We start from the raw sequence: 15,957 nt of genomic DNA on the forward strand, positions 1-15,957 counted from the left end.
TTGAAAGTTGAGTTTATGGGTTAATGAAGCGAAATCAGATTATTAAATTGAGAGTTGAATTTATGAGGTTACGAGTTTAAGGGTTAATGAAGTAAAATCAGATAATTTTATTGATACTGAGGGATCCATTAGGTTTGATGGATGGTAATTTTGAAAACATTGTTAACAAAGAATGAATATGAGTAATATGTAAAGAAATGGGTTGAGCAGACACTAACACTTCGTTACCTATTGTTTCACAATATACCGTATCGTATTATATTGTCTTGTATTATATCGTTTTTTATTATTTCTATGAATATAATATTTGAATAAATTATATCGTTATCCGTCGTTACATAATGTCACACATCAACAATTTGAATGATAAAACTATTAGAAATATAGGGTATAAGGTAAAACTACTATGAAAAGACAGAGTAAAAGATAAAATAAAATTATTAAATAATAAGTAAAGACAAAATAAGATGAGAATATTGAGGTAGTGACATTATCATACCATCGGTCTTTACATTAAATATGATTTTTCGTCGTTACTTAACAATGAATTTAAACATGTAATACAATAAAATTTAATTAACAATCAAAATAAATATTATATCGAAACTAGCAACATAATGCAATACAATTAGTAACAACCATCCAAACAAAGTGTAAGTGATTTCTTCTTGTATAAAATTACTTGGTACATATCATTGTTATTATTGGCGAGAGATGACAGATAGCACGTAATTGAAAGACCACGATTACCATCGAAAACAATTTTTGCCCTTTTCAGGTGTTAAAAGCGTGATGTATACATAGGAGCCCTGAATAACTCAAATGAATTATTGTGCCCTACAGAATACACAGACATTTTTATTTTTTTTTGAGAATACAAAGACCTTAATCGGTAATCAGAAGGAGAAAACAGTATCACGACTTTTCACCTCAACAAGAACCCTATCTGCATCAGCCCGACAATATGAGTCGATCAGTGGACTTGCTCGGAACCACCAAGCCGGATCCGTCGAAGAAACCCGTCTTCCTCACCAAAGCACAGCGAGAGCAGCTAGCCCTTCAGCGCCGCCACGAAGAAATCGCCGAACAGAAACGACGTGCCGAACAGCTTCTCCAACAACAGGGTAACAACCGCCCTTCCTCCACCGACTACGAACATGAACGGGATCATCGTGATAGAGATAGTAGGGGTGACCACTATCGCTCCAGGGACAGAGAAAGAGAAAGAGAAAGGGAGTCGAGAGACCGGGAGGTGGAGCGCCGGAAGCGCGAGAGGGAGCGTGACGAAGAGCTCAAGGAACGAGAGCGAGCTCGATTGGACAAATTAGCAGAGCGAGAGCGAGAGAAGGAGCTTGATGCTATCAAAGAGCAGTACCTCGGCTCCAAAAAACCTAAGAAGCGGGTGATTAAACCTAGTGAGAAATTCCGATTTTCCTTCGACTGGGAGAATACCGAGGACACATCTCGCGACATGAACGCTCTATACCAAAACCCTCACGAAGCCCGCTTGCTCTTTGGTCGCGGATTCCGTGCTGGAATGGACCGAAGGGAGCAGAAGAAGCTTGCTGCCAAGAATGAGAGGGAGCTGCGGGAGGAGATCTGGAAGAAGGATGGCGTTGAGGAGTCTGCCGTAGAAGCAGCTGCCCTGAAGAAGAAGGAACAGGATGCCGATATGTATGACACTTTTGACATGAGAGTTGACCGCCATTGGTCAGACAAGAAGCTGGAGGAAATGACGGAGAGAGATTGGAGGATATTCAGGGAGGATCACAATATATCCTACAAGGGGTCGAGGATACCCCGTCCCATGAGGAATTGGGTCGAGAGCAAGTTAACTACTGAGTTACTCAAGGCAGTTGACAGGGCTGGCTACAAGAAGCCATCTCCCATACAAATGGCTGCCATTCCGCTTGGACTTCAACAGCGTGATGTGATTGGCGTTGCAGAGACTGGTTCAGGTAAAACTGCTGCTTTTGTTCTCCCAATGTTGACTTATATCACTAGGCTTCCTCCATTGAGTGAAGAGAATGAGGCGGAGGGTCCATATGCCGTTGTAATGGCCCCCACACGAGAACTAGCTCAACAAATTGAGGATGAGACCGTCAAGTTTGCACATTATTTGGGTATCAAAGTTGTTTCTATTGTAGGTGGGCAGTCCATAGAGGAGCAAGGTTTTAGGATTAGGCAAGGTTGTGAAGTTGTGATTGCAACCCCTGGGCGACTTCTCGATTGCTTGGAGAGACGCTATTGTGTTCTGAACCAGTGTAATTATGTTGTTCTTGATGAAGCTGACCGTATGATTGACATGGGTTTTGAACCTCAAGTTGTTGGTGTACTGGATGCTATGCCTTCAAGTAACATGAAACCGGAGAATGAGGATGAAGAGCTTGATGAGAAGAGGATTTATCGAACCACATATATGTTCAGTGCTACCATGCCACCTGCTGTGGAGCGGCTGGCTAGAAAATACTTAAGAAATCCTGTTGTTGTGACTATTGGCACTGCTGGAAAGACTACTGACCTGATCACTCAGCACGTGTTCATGGTAAAGGAATCGGAGAAAATGTATAAGTTGCAGAAATTGCTGGATGAGCTTGGAGATAAGACGGCTATTGTGTTCATCAACACTAAGAAGCAGGCTGATTTTGTTGCCAAGAATCTGGATAAAAACGGCTACAGGGTAACCACACTGCATGGTGGAAAGTCACAGGAGCAGAGAGAAATCAGCCTTGAAGGATTTAGGACCAAGAGGTACAATGTGTTAGTTGCTACTGATGTTGCTGGTCGTGGTATTGATATACCTGATGTGGCCCATGTGATAAACTATGATATGCCAAACAATATTGAAGCATACACCCATCGTATTGGACGTACAGGTCGTGCAGGAAAGACGGGTGTAGCCACAACATTCTTGACCATGCAGGATACTGAAGTCTTTTATGATCTTAAGCAAATGCTCACACAAAGCAACAGTCCTGTTCCCCCAGAACTTGCCAGGCACGAGGCTTCGAAGTTCAAGCCAGGAAGTATTCCCGACAGACCACCTAGGCGGAATGATACTGTATTTGTTCATTAAAGTTGGAATTGCTACATATGCTATCGTAGGGGTCAAGTGTTGGGAGTTTCTATTATGGTGTCTGCTGAAAAATGGAGCTAGGTGGGTGAATGGAGTTAGTAGATATAGTGGAGGGTTCAAACATAATGGAAGTGAAGTGGTAAAACACGTTTGGTAATGAGTTCATTTTGTTACTAACAAGTAGTGTACTGTCAGCTTTGCTGAAGGGATTTGCTTTCTTATTCTGATTTGGTTTGTCGAGAGCTAAGCTTTACCAAAGATCTTCCTGTAAACTCTTTTTCATTTATTGTATTTCTGTTCTATATTACTTTATCTTAGGATAGACCCAGGAACTTAAATACCTTGGTTTGATGACATGCTGAAGGATAAAATTTATTGCCATTTGTTGGCAAATTCCTCGGACAACAGGTACGCCTATGAAATTATTCCTTAATCCAATCCATATTCTAGTAGAAATAATCAACTTCCTTTTGTAATTGTTTTACGTTATCAGTGTTATGTTCTCCAGTTCTCATTTGCCTCAACTCCTTCTAGCCTGGCACTTAACCTTCTTAATTTGTGTAATCCACAGTTTTCACTCAAATGTGAAGATCCCTTGCTTACTCTACTACTTAACTATGTGAAAATCCTTAAAATGAATAGAGATAAATATGAAGTGAGGAAAGCAAAAGTAGTGTGGTTCACTGGCAAAGGGAAAAGAATGCACTCTCATTAGTCTGTCTATTAAGTTATGCTCCACCATTTCAACCTCCTTTCTTAAAAAAACTGGGCTAGACATTACACCCAAGTTTGTAAGCTGGCATTATTTCTGTTTAAGATTTTGATTGTCATATCATTTTTCCAACTTACTGTTTGAGAAAAAGTGATTGAAATCTGAAATATCTTCTGTAATATGTCTGTGTTCATTATTGCTTGAAGTTGTAATTTATACTTTGTGAATAAGAGGAATTGCGTGCTGTGAATATCCATTCTTGTGCAAGTAAACACTACAACAACAATATTCAAAAGAAAGATTTAAGCAATCAAACTGGAATTTTGAAGCAAATAAGACACCACCACTGCTGGTTTTCATTTATTCTGTCTTGAAATTGAATTACAAATCACACTTATAAAAGTTATGCTCTCTCTTTATTTGTGTGTTCCTGTTGACAATGTTGGAACAAGTATCATGTCTGGCTGTTTCATGATCCAAACAACCTGCAGGATGACACTTCAAATCATTAGTTACCTCCTCAAAAGGGGAGGGGAGAAAAAGAAATAGATACATCTGTGATTCATGCAGTAGCATTTGTATCAAATCTTACTTCTGCAACCTTGATTGTGAGCGCCTGGTACCATAGAAAAATTGGATACATCAGTACAGTTGTACGGAAAGAAGTACTGGAAAAAACAATGAAGGAAGACAACCCCATAAACAATGGAGGAGTATTCACAATCAAGCATAGGAAAGAAAAAAAACAATCTGTTGATTGTCTACTTGATTGACATAACCGGCGATTTAGAAAGGTGAATAGAAGAAGTAAGCTGTTTGCTGTATGATTCTAATTTAGTACTAGAATATTCTAGGTCTCTTGAAGAACTGTGGGCAAAAATTTTAGAGCATACCTTTGTGATAACTGTGGCTTAACTTTCACCCTCTCGGTCCTCTCCTTTGGTCCTTGTGGGTTTTCATCAATTCTGATAGGTACATCTTTTACCTGCAGTAAGTGTAATTTAGGAAGCAAAATAAGAAAAGCATATCTCATAAGGATATTTGGAATATAATGTCATGCAGGCATGCCGCAATATACCAAGTTTCTAAACTCGAGATTGTAGAAAGTGTCGATGTATCTTTGCTTTGCCTGTTTCTGATCTTTGTACATTGTCCTCCAAAAAGTATAGATTGACCCCATATTCAATACCTTGTTTGCATATATCTTCCATGTGTAACTGCAAAATATCAGGATTAAAGGATTAAGAAAATTTCGACAAGATATATACCTCTCTGCAGTTTGAACAGTGGCTTATTTGTAGTTACCGTTCATATATACGCTTTAGACCCTGGGCTGAAATCCTATTCCAATTCTCAGGATCCTCCCGGCACTTCTGGAAAAAATTGGCAATTTTGTTGCTTGATTCATCTCCATTATTTGGATCAATATGGAAGCCTGAGATCCCATCAACAATAATCTCAGCAGGGCCACCTTGGTTGGTAGCGAAGGTTGGTAATCCACAGTTCATTGCTTCAATGACTGTAAGACCAAATGCTTCATACAAAGCAGGCTGCACAAAAGCTCCTTTTGAATCTGCTATTGTGCGGTAGAGTTCGCTATTCCTGTATCTGTCAGTCTGAGCTGCTATCCATCTAATCTGGCCCTTAAGCTGGTATTTCTCTATCAGCACATGCATCTTTTTTATTTCAGCTGCTTCTTCTCTATCCCTGGATTTTGTAGGATCAAAGGAACCGCCAACCACAACAAGGTTAACTAAGCTTCTGAGCTTCTTGTTCTTGCCATACCATTCAGTTAGTCCTGTTGTGTTCTTCACTGTGTCCAGCCTTGCCATGGTGAAGAGAATAGGTTTCGTCCTGTCTTCTAAATATCCACTGTAGTTGAAAGAAGTTAAGCATTAATACGTAGAACTGTGGGATGTTCCTACTGGCACTAAACTGAAGTTTGAGCACTAAGACTTACATGTGCTCATCATTATCCACTTTACTAAAAAGAAGTTTCTCAATGGCAGGGCGGAAATCAGTCAAACGCTTCTGCTTTTCTGTGTAAGGGAAGTATACTGACTGGTCTGCTCCAGGAGCAGCAATGTTAAATTTAGGATCAAAGACATTGATGCCTGAAACAACTCTATAAAGCCCTGGAAGGGTAAATGCACTATGACTTTCATACTGCCCTGGCCTGTCTTTGCTGCAAATGTTAGCACATAAGAATGAGATCCATGAAGTTTCAATAATTTGAGCAAATACATTACTGGATTTGTAATGTGTATTTGATGGTAGTGAAAGCACAACTCTAATTAGCAAGCTCAGTCTTTTATGTTAATGCATTACTTATTAGCTCTAGTTCTTACCTTCCCGCTATTTCTTGATATGTGCTTGTGATAACAAAATCTGCTGAATTCATTGCAATCAAATCAGCTGTAAATTGGGAAGAGAAGTGATACTTTGGATCGAGTTCCTTTAATTTGATATCAGAATCTTCATATTTAGTCTTCTCCAGAGCATGAGCAATTGTTCCCTTGTACATAGATGGTCTAGGTTAGTGGACATTAAGACACTAACTTGGGAAAGAAACACTATCGAATATGATTAGGAAAAGTTACCAGAGTTATCCCAAGTTTTCTAGCCATTAATGATGCCACTAAATTCCCATCAGTGTAGTTACCAATGATTAGATCAGGCTTGCCTTCCATTAGCTCGATAATTTTGTCAGAAGCATCCTTTAATCAAGGCAACAAAAAAAATGTCACTTTAGGAGAGAAAAAAAACACTTGTTTGGATGAGCAAGGTTGATATAAAAATACACACCTGAGTATATCTCTCCAGATAAGGGTAGATTTCGAATCGAGAAACCCATTGATTAAGCACTCCTTTTTCTGTCCTAAATGGAATTCTGAGGATGTGGGAATGCTTTGTATTCTTGATTGGTTCTAGTTCCTGGTTGCACTTTGTTCCTTTCGCATCTGGGATTAGCCGGGTTAACTGCGCAATCAAGATATGATTATTAGGTTTTCTAAACAACCTCTACCTTTTTGCATGGTCATGTTGATTGTCTAGGAACTCACCACAAGAATCTGAGGCTTAACATTGAGCCCCTGCTGTTTAATTCTCCGTAGCATTTCTTCTTCTAAAGCTACGACTTGATCCAAAACATAAACCACCTGTTGATCAAAAGCAATTGATTTAACTTATTGTAGCAGGTATCTAATTCCATTTCTTGTGGAGTTTACTTATGATTATCTTCTAGGTGACCTGATAGTTTAAAAATTCTTTTACACTGAAGTATGTAAAGTTAAGTTCAGAAGCTATTAGATGCTTACCTGACCACCAGTGTCTGGCAAGCCAAGAACATCAGCTTGGCCAAAGTATCCATGGACAGAGAACAATACAATATTGAAAACAGTTGGAACCCTTCCAAAGAACTTCTCAATGTTTGATGGATCTGGTGCCTGAAGCACTTCAGAAAGTGTTCTCATGGTGTCTCGGACTCTTTCAGCTGTATCACCCCATCCTTTCTCAAAACCCCACTCTTTGAATCTGTACAAGAATTGAAGCCACTAAGTACTTTGTAGCATTCCAAAAGGGGGAGGAAGTATAGAAAAAGCAAATCAACCTTAGCTCAAAGCTCTGATAGGGTGTATCAGTTGGTAAGGAAGAAATGGATGCTTCTCCTACAACCAATGCAGCTTGAAGCTTTGAGACAGTGCTGAGTGTCTCATTGATCATCAGTTTCTGCAGTTGAACATAAATGAAATTTGTTAAATGAATCATCTTTTCCTCTTAGAACAAGTGGTCATTTATGAAGTTTAGTTTTGCTTGACGTACATCTCCTTGATGGTTCAACGTGAGCAAGTAGTCAACTAGACACTGTGCACTCGTGGAGCTAGCATTTAGCTTTGAAGTTAGAAACTTGGAAACATAACTGAGACCATTTCCGATTGAAGATGATAGGGTCAGGCGAGGCATTGAGAAGTCTACTGCTCCAAAATCAATTTCCAGTGCATATTCATCTTTTGCCCTGCATTTCATGTTCACACAAAGATAATCCTTATGAGTGTTCAATTTTCTGATTGAAGGTATAAAACCATAGAAGGTATGATAAATCTGCAATGTATTCTATACCAGCTTTCATCAACCATCATTTCCTTGAATTTCAAGTACTCTGTAGCTGTAATACCCTCAACAGAAAGATCATTAGCATTGACTTTTACATATTCCCAGAATCCTGGATTCTGCCTCGTGGCGAAGGCAATGTAGGGAGGAACAACTGCAGCCTCCTGCAAAATTTGATCACAGAAGATATAAAGGACAAATGTATATCCTGCAAAATCTGGAAACAATGTAAGAAGGCTATTATAAGTGCATATGGTTCTTGCTATACCATTGTAGTACATAATATGTAGCCAAGTAAGCCTTCCAAAACATGGCTCCTTTCAGCAGGATCATCAATTACTTTCTCTAATTCATCCATCAAATTATGAAGTTTCATCATCCTCTTGCCTTGCTCTATGTATTTTGCAAAACATTTCTTCATGTGGTACCGGCTTTGCCTTAGGGCCTCTGGCATGCTATCAGCTATGGACTCCGATCTCTTCAGGGCTGGTGTAGCAGCCATTTTTGGCAAAGTTCTAAAAGCTTAAGGTATTGATATTTACACAAAGAATTGGTTTTATTTACTTGTGATTCTTGTTGAGATTTTTTGGGAATTTATAGGTAACAAGAGCCAAAGATGAACTCTTACAAGGTAAAGAGGAAAGGAAGAGGGAGAAAGAGCAGAACTTTCTTCTAAAGAAATAAGTAAAGAAAGGAATTTTTGTCATTTGGGTATTAGGTATCATTCTTTTCTTTCTGTCTGATTGATGATCAAGCCATGAGAATATTCACTCTCTCACGACAAAAAAAAAACTGTACCAAATGAGAAAGACTATGAGGAAACCAATAAGGACATACAAAATAGCAATCTTGATCATGAGGACAGCCAAGGACCTTTATATCCATCCCCATTCTGTTTTCGCTTAACTTGTTAGGGTATGTAACTTACTTTTTTCGAAGTTGCCACTCAATATAACTATAAAGGATTACGTATAATTGCTTTTTTACTTTACTTGATTGTAAATATATTTTGCACTATATAATATTCTCAACAAATAGAGAAAGTATGTCCAACGTGCTAAGGAGCTAGCATAGAGGGAATCGGTTCGATACTCGATAGGTTACGCTGAGAATTTAAAGCTCAAAAACGACTCCATAGAGTGAATTGAGAAAGAAAACCCAAAGCAACAGAATAAATTACTAGAAGAGTATGATTCTAATACCATGCAAAAGAATTTGAGAATTCAACTCTAAACCTGAATGTTATGGGTAGAGTTGGCTAAGTTCATTGTAACAATATGATAATATCTGCCATTTTATCAAGAGATTTCTTATTAGCATATGGAAATATGACGGGAAATAAAACTTATTATATAAGACATGTTAAGCACATTAAGTGATTAAATCCCTTCTCTAACATGAACCACCTTTGTAATCATGTTCAATTTACATTGGCAAGAAAAAGGGAACTGCTACCAATTTCTTTCAATATCATAATTCTTGTAGACAGAAAGCCTGTTTTCTTTCCACCACTTCTCTACTTCCTCCTCAGTAAACTTTTTCCTACTAGAAAATTTAACGAAAAAAACATTTTGTAAGCAGTTTAACATATTAACAAAGGATGCTGATCATTGGCAAATATAATTATACCATAAGCAGAGGTGGATCAAGAATTAAGTCATAACATCTCCTTTGCTCATGAGGTGACTTTAAAGTGAGAGAGGATTTTAATCAAGACTTAATAAGAGCTAGCAGTGTGTGTGTGTGTGTGTGTGTGTGTGTGTAACTATACACACAGATATGCAGAGAGTTCAAGCTTAGGACAGTAGGTGTATCCACACACGCTGCCAAAATACTGTATGCTACCCTTGTAAGTGTTGGTTCCCTCAACTTGCAAAACTCAACTCTGAGTTTGGAGTTCAATTTCAATTACTGTATTATGAACAATGAGAATGAAAATGATATCATAACTGGTACTAATATTCTTATTGAAAATGATATCATAACTGGTACTAATATTCTTACTGCATTCTGGTTAGCTTAATAACTTTCATGTCTTAACATTTAAATGGTGAGGGAACCCTTCCTTCCAATTTGTTAGCCATGATCCTTGTTCAAACCAAAAAGGCAGAAAAGGCAGAAATTTCTGTATCATACAACTTATGAAAGAAAGTACACCTGAACTTGAATCGCTTGAGTCCCTTCTTTCCACTTGGCAGGACTGTCAATGTAACGTAGATACCGGGCTGATACTCTTCCTTCCATCCATTCAACTGCTGATGTTGCAGCAGCTTCAACATTAGCTTCTCTTCCAGCTAAAAAACATTCTTACATTGCCTGAAGCTGCATTTAACATAGCATGTCCCATCGATGAATTACAGACAGATTCACGAAATAGTTTCTGTTAAAAGTTTATGCCACAAGGTAATAAATTTGATGCAGATTAGGGATCAAATTGTTTAAGAAAAGGAGAGAACCAAAAGAATTAACTCACAAAATAGTTTCTTCTAGCATTATTTCTTCCTTCTTTTGCAACTACTACATTGGTTTGCTGATTGGATAGAGTACTCTCTGTATGCAGCAGCCAACTGAAAACTTTGAGAGAAGTGATCTTAGAATCGGAGAGTATCTGTGACTTAGCAGTCTCAAACTCAGAGGGAAGTTCCGCTAAGAAACTCATTATTGCCATTTGTTCCCTCTGAGCATGTTGCACCTTGATATCAGTATTGAATGGCAAAAGCATGTTCAGTTCCTGATAAATTTTCTTGAACTCCATGAAGTATGTGGTGAGCGTCTTAGCTTCCTTCTTAGGATGGTAGAAAGCCTTACAAACTTCATAAAGTCGAGACGCATAACGTTTGCCAGAATACAGATACTCTAGATAATCCATCAACTCTTTTAACAAATTCACAATGATGAACCAAATCAACAACTTCATTGTCCATAGAGTTTATAATTTGCAAGAACAGTCTAGCATCATCTCTCATCCAAGCCTTTTTAGTTTCATCAGTTGGACTAAGATGGTCATCCTTTTCAATGCTACGCAAGTAGACCCTGATTTTCCTACTCCAATCTAAATAATTAGACCCATTTAAGTTATAATCTGTAATTTTGGATACTATTTCAAAGGGAGAAACTTTATCATCAGACATTTTTCAACTACTGTTTAGTAGAGAAACTTGACAATGAGGGCAAATAACTAGTGTCTGTTCCTCAAGAAATTATCAGCTTCTTCCCGCAAAAACTGAACCTTTACCCAAAAAACAGTACCAAGACAATAATAGGAAACTATGAAGGAAAAGAAGTGAACAATACACCTTCACATAGATTCAGCACCAGAAGAATAATAGAATGTATCGTGAATGACAAGACAATGCTGGAGCAGTAAGCCAGCATCAGACCTGCCGGCCCATGCCAGCGAGTGGAAGACAACAGCAGATATATATTACAGGATCTTCAAGATATGACTCTCTTGAGTTATCTCCTTTCTTGTTTCACATAATCTTTAAATATGCAAAGCAGTCAGAATATTGAGGCAACATTATTAGAACTTATGATTTACGACCAATCAAACATTAGATGAAATCAATCTTACCATTAATTAACGAGTCCAATTTGCTCTAAACATTATACAAATTGTCATCTTCAGAACATCAAAGCTTTATCAATAGAAAAGGTAATATGTTGGAATGTTGAAGAAAAGAGATCCATCTCTAGAGAAAAGTTTCATCTTCATATGCCTGCTTTTGGAATGAAATATTAACACTCAATTTCGACCTAAAGAAGCAAAAGTTACAGTCCAGAATCCAGAAATACCTAAGAAATTACATGCTTGAGTGAACTTTAGGTCACTCAAAAACTTCAGTAAGTGAATAGATTTTATTTCTGAATATCTATGGCAATTGGGGAACACTCAAAACCAGTATAAAGGCAGTAGGGAAGCTACATGAAGCCAAAAACTGCTCCCTTGCAATGGAACCTAGATCTATAAAACATGAAGAAAGCTAGTCACTATCAAGCTGGGGCAGCGGCCATGGACTCAGCAGCTTCAGTTGCAAAAGGAAGTGGCTTGGTTGGGGCAGGCAACCGCCCAATGCTATCCACCTTATCCTTCAGTTTTGGTGGAGGCCTTGCTGCTCTTGGGAGCAACCTGCCCTTTTTCTCGAACCACTCAGGCTTCAGTAGTGCCCGCAACCCAAGTTTGTTGTAATGCACTCTCCTTACAGACCCACCCGCTGCTTCCACGGCTGCTTTAGCTCTAGCGGTCACCCTTGAGACCTGTCATTAACAGTTGATGTTGGATAAGTACATTGAGATGACAGACATCATTGGCCATTTTAGCAAGCAAATATGATGCATATTATCTCAACAAATTGATACTATAAACAAAGAGAGAAAAAACAGGATCATGCCAAACATATCCATCTCTAAGGAACAAGAAAATATCCCCCGTCCCCAATAAATATTTTGGAGGTACACAGCACATTTCTGTAAGTGCTAAACTGACGTGAGCTTTTACAAATACTTTTACCTTGCAACACATTTACTATAAATAGCAGTACAAGTCGAGAACCACTTAGCAACTCAAATGCAAACTGTAATTGATGTTATTTCCACCAAATGAACTTTATATGAAGTGTAATACCAAATTTAATATAATAGAGTAAAACAAAAGTAAATTAGGAAAAACTACAGCAAATCAAGAGCAAAAGAAAATATAAGCAAACTAAGAATAAAAAAGGCTATATTTATAGTCTTGACTGAATATTACCTCTAGATGGATGGGCCACTGAATATGTTCAGCTCCACGCCCCATCAACCTGGCTCCATCTTCTATTTGCTTCCCTATTGCACCAGAATCCTGTTGGCACAAGAAGTTGATTTGTAAAGGAAGGTGCTAAATGCTTAAGCAATATAATGCTATTGTTACACCATAAGCTTCAATTACCTTTAGAGTTTTCATTGTGATTAACTCTGACGAGTCAATCTTCCCAGCATTTATCAGCTTTGCAATCTTTCCCAACCCAACCGGCTGCATGGAGCACATAAACAAGGAACAATTAATCAGAAGATAACCACTAACAGTACTCCAAGGTTTTACAGCCATCATGGTTTTAATAACCAAACAAATCTTCCACATATCTTTACTCAATGACAAAATAATTAGTGACGTATTTACCATATATCATCCAAAAAGGGGGGAATTTTAGTAACAAAAAGACGTGCCTCCTCCTGACATGATAATTGATGGCGCGTGTATGGTGCAAACAACATATTTAGGTAGAAGTTGTACTAATATCTATACAACCTTTACTCATAGCAAGCTTCAACTCGCGAAGTGTTCTGATGAAAAGAATGTCGGAAAGATCCCAAAAGGCACAGGGTGAAGGAATTCAGCTAGCAAGTGAAGCAGTGATCAATCATGAGACTATGACTGGCTTCTCTTCTCAGTCTTCCAAGGCATGAATCTGAAAAAATGAATCCGGAAAAACGGTAGCACTTGTTGGGCAAAGTGGTTCTGGAAAATTCACCATTATTGGCTAGATAGATAGATTCTATGATCCAATAAAGGGACAAGTTCTGATTGATGACGGAGATAAGATCACGTGTTGCTAGTGAGTCAGGAACCTACCCTTTTTTGCTGGAATACGCAACAATATCATTTATGGGAAAGAAGAAGCTACAGATTCTGAAATCAAGAAAGCTGCAATTCGTGCTAATGCACATGAATTTATAAGGTATGATAACTATAAATCTCTCCATTCCCCTGTTAATGCCATTCAGTTTCATTTATGAAACAAAATGCTGAATAACTGCAATCTTGTAATGCAGTGCTAAAAAGGATGGCTATGAAACATATTGTGGTGAAAGAGGAGTAGGAATCCAACTTCCAGGAGGGCAAAGGCAAAGAATAGCACTTGCACGAGCGAGACTAAAGAATCCATTCTCAGTTGCTTGACCTTGGAAAGAGTGACTCCTATTATGGACTGATGACGTTGCAATCTGTCCATTCTCCGTATAAGCGAAATATCTTGATCTTCAAGAATTTGATACTGCTTAAGATTTAGGATCCATCGAGCAACAGCCTTTATTTTGAGCAATTTGAACTGCCAGCTGCCAAATGGCCCTATGTTATTTTTTTGGTCAACCTTGTTGCCACTTCCTTTCAACTTTTCTTAATTTGAGTGCATAGGTATTTTGAACATCAATGTTACTTCTTTGAGACCTTCCATATGTTAACATTTTTCTTTTAGTACTTATAATTTGACTTATACAATTCCATGATATTGAACCTCAGTTCAGATTTCCGTTATATCAAGTTGCCCCTGAAACTTACATAGTGATGAAGTATGCATATCACTTAGTTTATAAATTATAATCTGATCAAAGCTTCAAAAGGGTGCTAAGATCTTTGTTCAGAACATCAGGTACACTCATCCTGTAACTAATTCCAAGCATCCAAATCAAAGTCGCTTAAAACATACGCAATAGCATTCTACCAAATAGCTAATTCAGTACGACCTTCACATAAAACACTAACAAACTAACAAATTATCCAACCTGTCACTCCCATTTTACATGTCCTACTTACTTTTGATTCCATGTAGAACCCTGATTATGGAACAATTCCTCCATTACTCTATCAGCAAGCAACTAGAAACTTATATAGTTCAGACTAATTAAAATTTGAACTTTGACGTGATGCCAGCTATAAGCACGAAATCAATCAACTGCTGAAATCAAACCGATATCCGGATCCACTCAAGAGTAAAATACCTGAAATGTGAGACTGAATGGGTTCTTAAACCCACGTTTAGGCACACGGCGACGAAGTGGGGTCTGTCCACCTTCAAACCCGAACTTATATGTCCCTCTAGCTTTCTGACCCTTATGTCCTCGACCAGCCGTCTTTCCTTTACCCGACCCGATACCTCTTCCTTTTCGAGTCTTCTGCTTCCTAGAACCTTTGTTATCTTGCAAATCGTTTAGGCTCAGAAGACTGTAAGCTCTGCGAAACTGGTACCCCAATGATCCAATGCTGGAGATGGGGCGTTGAGAAAATTGTAAAAATCGAAACTTTTGTAAAGATGTGAATATGGGTTGGGAAATCTTGATGGGTTCGCTGTAGATTGGAACATTTTGGAGTGAAAACGATGATAGTAGTGAAGTGATTCTTCTTCTCAACATTTTTACTTCTAGGGTTTATAGTTGAGCAATGTGATACGACATGCCTATAAGTTGCCTCGTACTACTCTTGATTTGATTGTAGTTACTTTTATTACACATTAGTCCAATTATTAGTTTAAATACAAGTTTATGTTGTTTACACTTTAAGATTGTAAGTTTCGTTTTTAAGTAGTTTTGGTCCCTTCACGACCTTTTGGGGTTTTTTAATTTGGTTTGTTCGTAAGTAAGAAGAGGAAAATTATTGAAAATCATCCTTTAGCTTAACTTAGTTCCTAACTGGATTTCTTCTCAAATTCTATCTTGTACCACATATTTATATTGTTAGAGAAAGCTTTGAAGAACTCGCGTTTGATAATATTGAAAAAGAAAATGCATAACTTTAAGATTTTGAAGTAAGGTTATTTTCCTTTTTTATTGAGTATTGTCAAAATAAAAACACAATACTCCTCTCTATTTTTGCTTTCAAATATGTTGTACCTTTCGAATGGTTAAACCGGCATAATGACTAATTGAGGGGGATTAAAATGAGGTCTAGATAGAAAAAGTAGGAGTTTGGACATGAATTTGGCTATATTCATTGAAAATTTGACTATAATATATAGCCACACCATTTTTTTCAGAGAAAGAATCGAAAACGCAAAAAACTTGTATGTCTAAACGAGCCTAATACTATAGTAACAACCCATATGAAAAAAGATATGGGGATTAGCATGATGGAATTGGTTAATTTGTTCGAAAAAGTTAAAGTTAGAAAAAATTATATTGCTTCACGGCTTTATAGTCGAAGTATCACTGAGAGGTAAAGTGGTGGAGCTGTCAATATGAGTGGGCCTGGTTAAGTATCACTGTTTGAGCCACGATAGAGTTTTCTCATCATTTTATCAAGGGAATA

General features: G+C 37.9%; 3 protein-coding genes across 7 annotated transcripts; 1 reads left to right on the top strand and 2 right to left on the bottom strand.

Moving 5' to 3' along the window:
* Positions 1–816: 816 nt before the first annotated feature.
* Positions 817–6,094, top strand: LOC129872966 (DEAD-box ATP-dependent RNA helicase 21-like). Of its 5 annotated transcripts, none has more exons than XM_055947931.1 (3): positions 817–4,582; positions 5,146–5,440; positions 5,798–6,094. In XM_055947931.1, exon 1 carries the CDS (start codon positions 965–967, stop codon positions 3,074–3,076), a length of 2,112 nt encoding a protein of 703 aa, XP_055803906.1. In that variant the 5' UTR covers positions 817–964; the 3' UTR covers positions 3,077–4,582; positions 5,146–5,440; positions 5,798–6,094. The 5 variants fall into 5 exon arrangements, with proteins under 5 accessions (XP_055803906.1, XP_055803905.1, XP_055803904.1 ...); XM_055947930.1 differs by having other exon boundaries at positions 817–3,484; positions 4,280–4,582; positions 5,146–6,094; XM_055947929.1 differs by having other exon boundaries at positions 817–4,595; positions 5,146–6,094.
* Positions 4,122–8,489, bottom strand: LOC129872965 (sucrose synthase 7-like). Its single transcript, XM_055947925.1, has 15 exons — positions 8,167–8,489; positions 7,908–8,062; positions 7,611–7,803; positions 7,399–7,517; positions 7,106–7,322; positions 6,851–6,946; positions 6,594–6,767; positions 6,389–6,505; positions 6,137–6,303; positions 5,749–5,973; positions 5,094–5,660; positions 4,867–5,005; positions 4,682–4,773; positions 4,381–4,404; positions 4,122–4,273 (listed from the first exon to the last, which is right to left on the bottom strand). Exons 1-15 carry the CDS (start codon positions 8,398–8,400, stop codon positions 4,258–4,260), a joined length of 2,535 nt encoding a protein of 844 aa, XP_055803900.1. The 5' UTR covers positions 8,401–8,489; the 3' UTR covers positions 4,122–4,257.
* A 3,102-nt stretch (positions 8,490–11,591) lies between these two features.
* On the bottom strand, positions 11,592–15,142 carry LOC129874363 (uncharacterized). Its single transcript, XM_055949635.1, has 4 exons — positions 14,655–15,142; positions 12,826–12,909; positions 12,649–12,738; positions 11,592–12,155 (listed from the first exon to the last, which is right to left on the bottom strand). The coding sequence occupies exons 1-4, from the start codon at positions 15,063–15,065 to the stop codon at positions 11,892–11,894; spliced, it is 849 nt and encodes a 282-aa protein (XP_055805610.1). The 5' UTR covers positions 15,066–15,142; the 3' UTR covers positions 11,592–11,891.
* Positions 15,143–15,957: the final 815 nt, after the last annotated feature.

Source organism: Solanum dulcamara, chromosome 11 (assembly GCF_947179165.1).
Source record: "Solanum dulcamara chromosome 11, daSolDulc1.2, whole genome shotgun sequence".
NCBI lineage: Eukaryota > Viridiplantae > Streptophyta > Magnoliopsida > Solanales > Solanaceae > Solanum > Solanum dulcamara.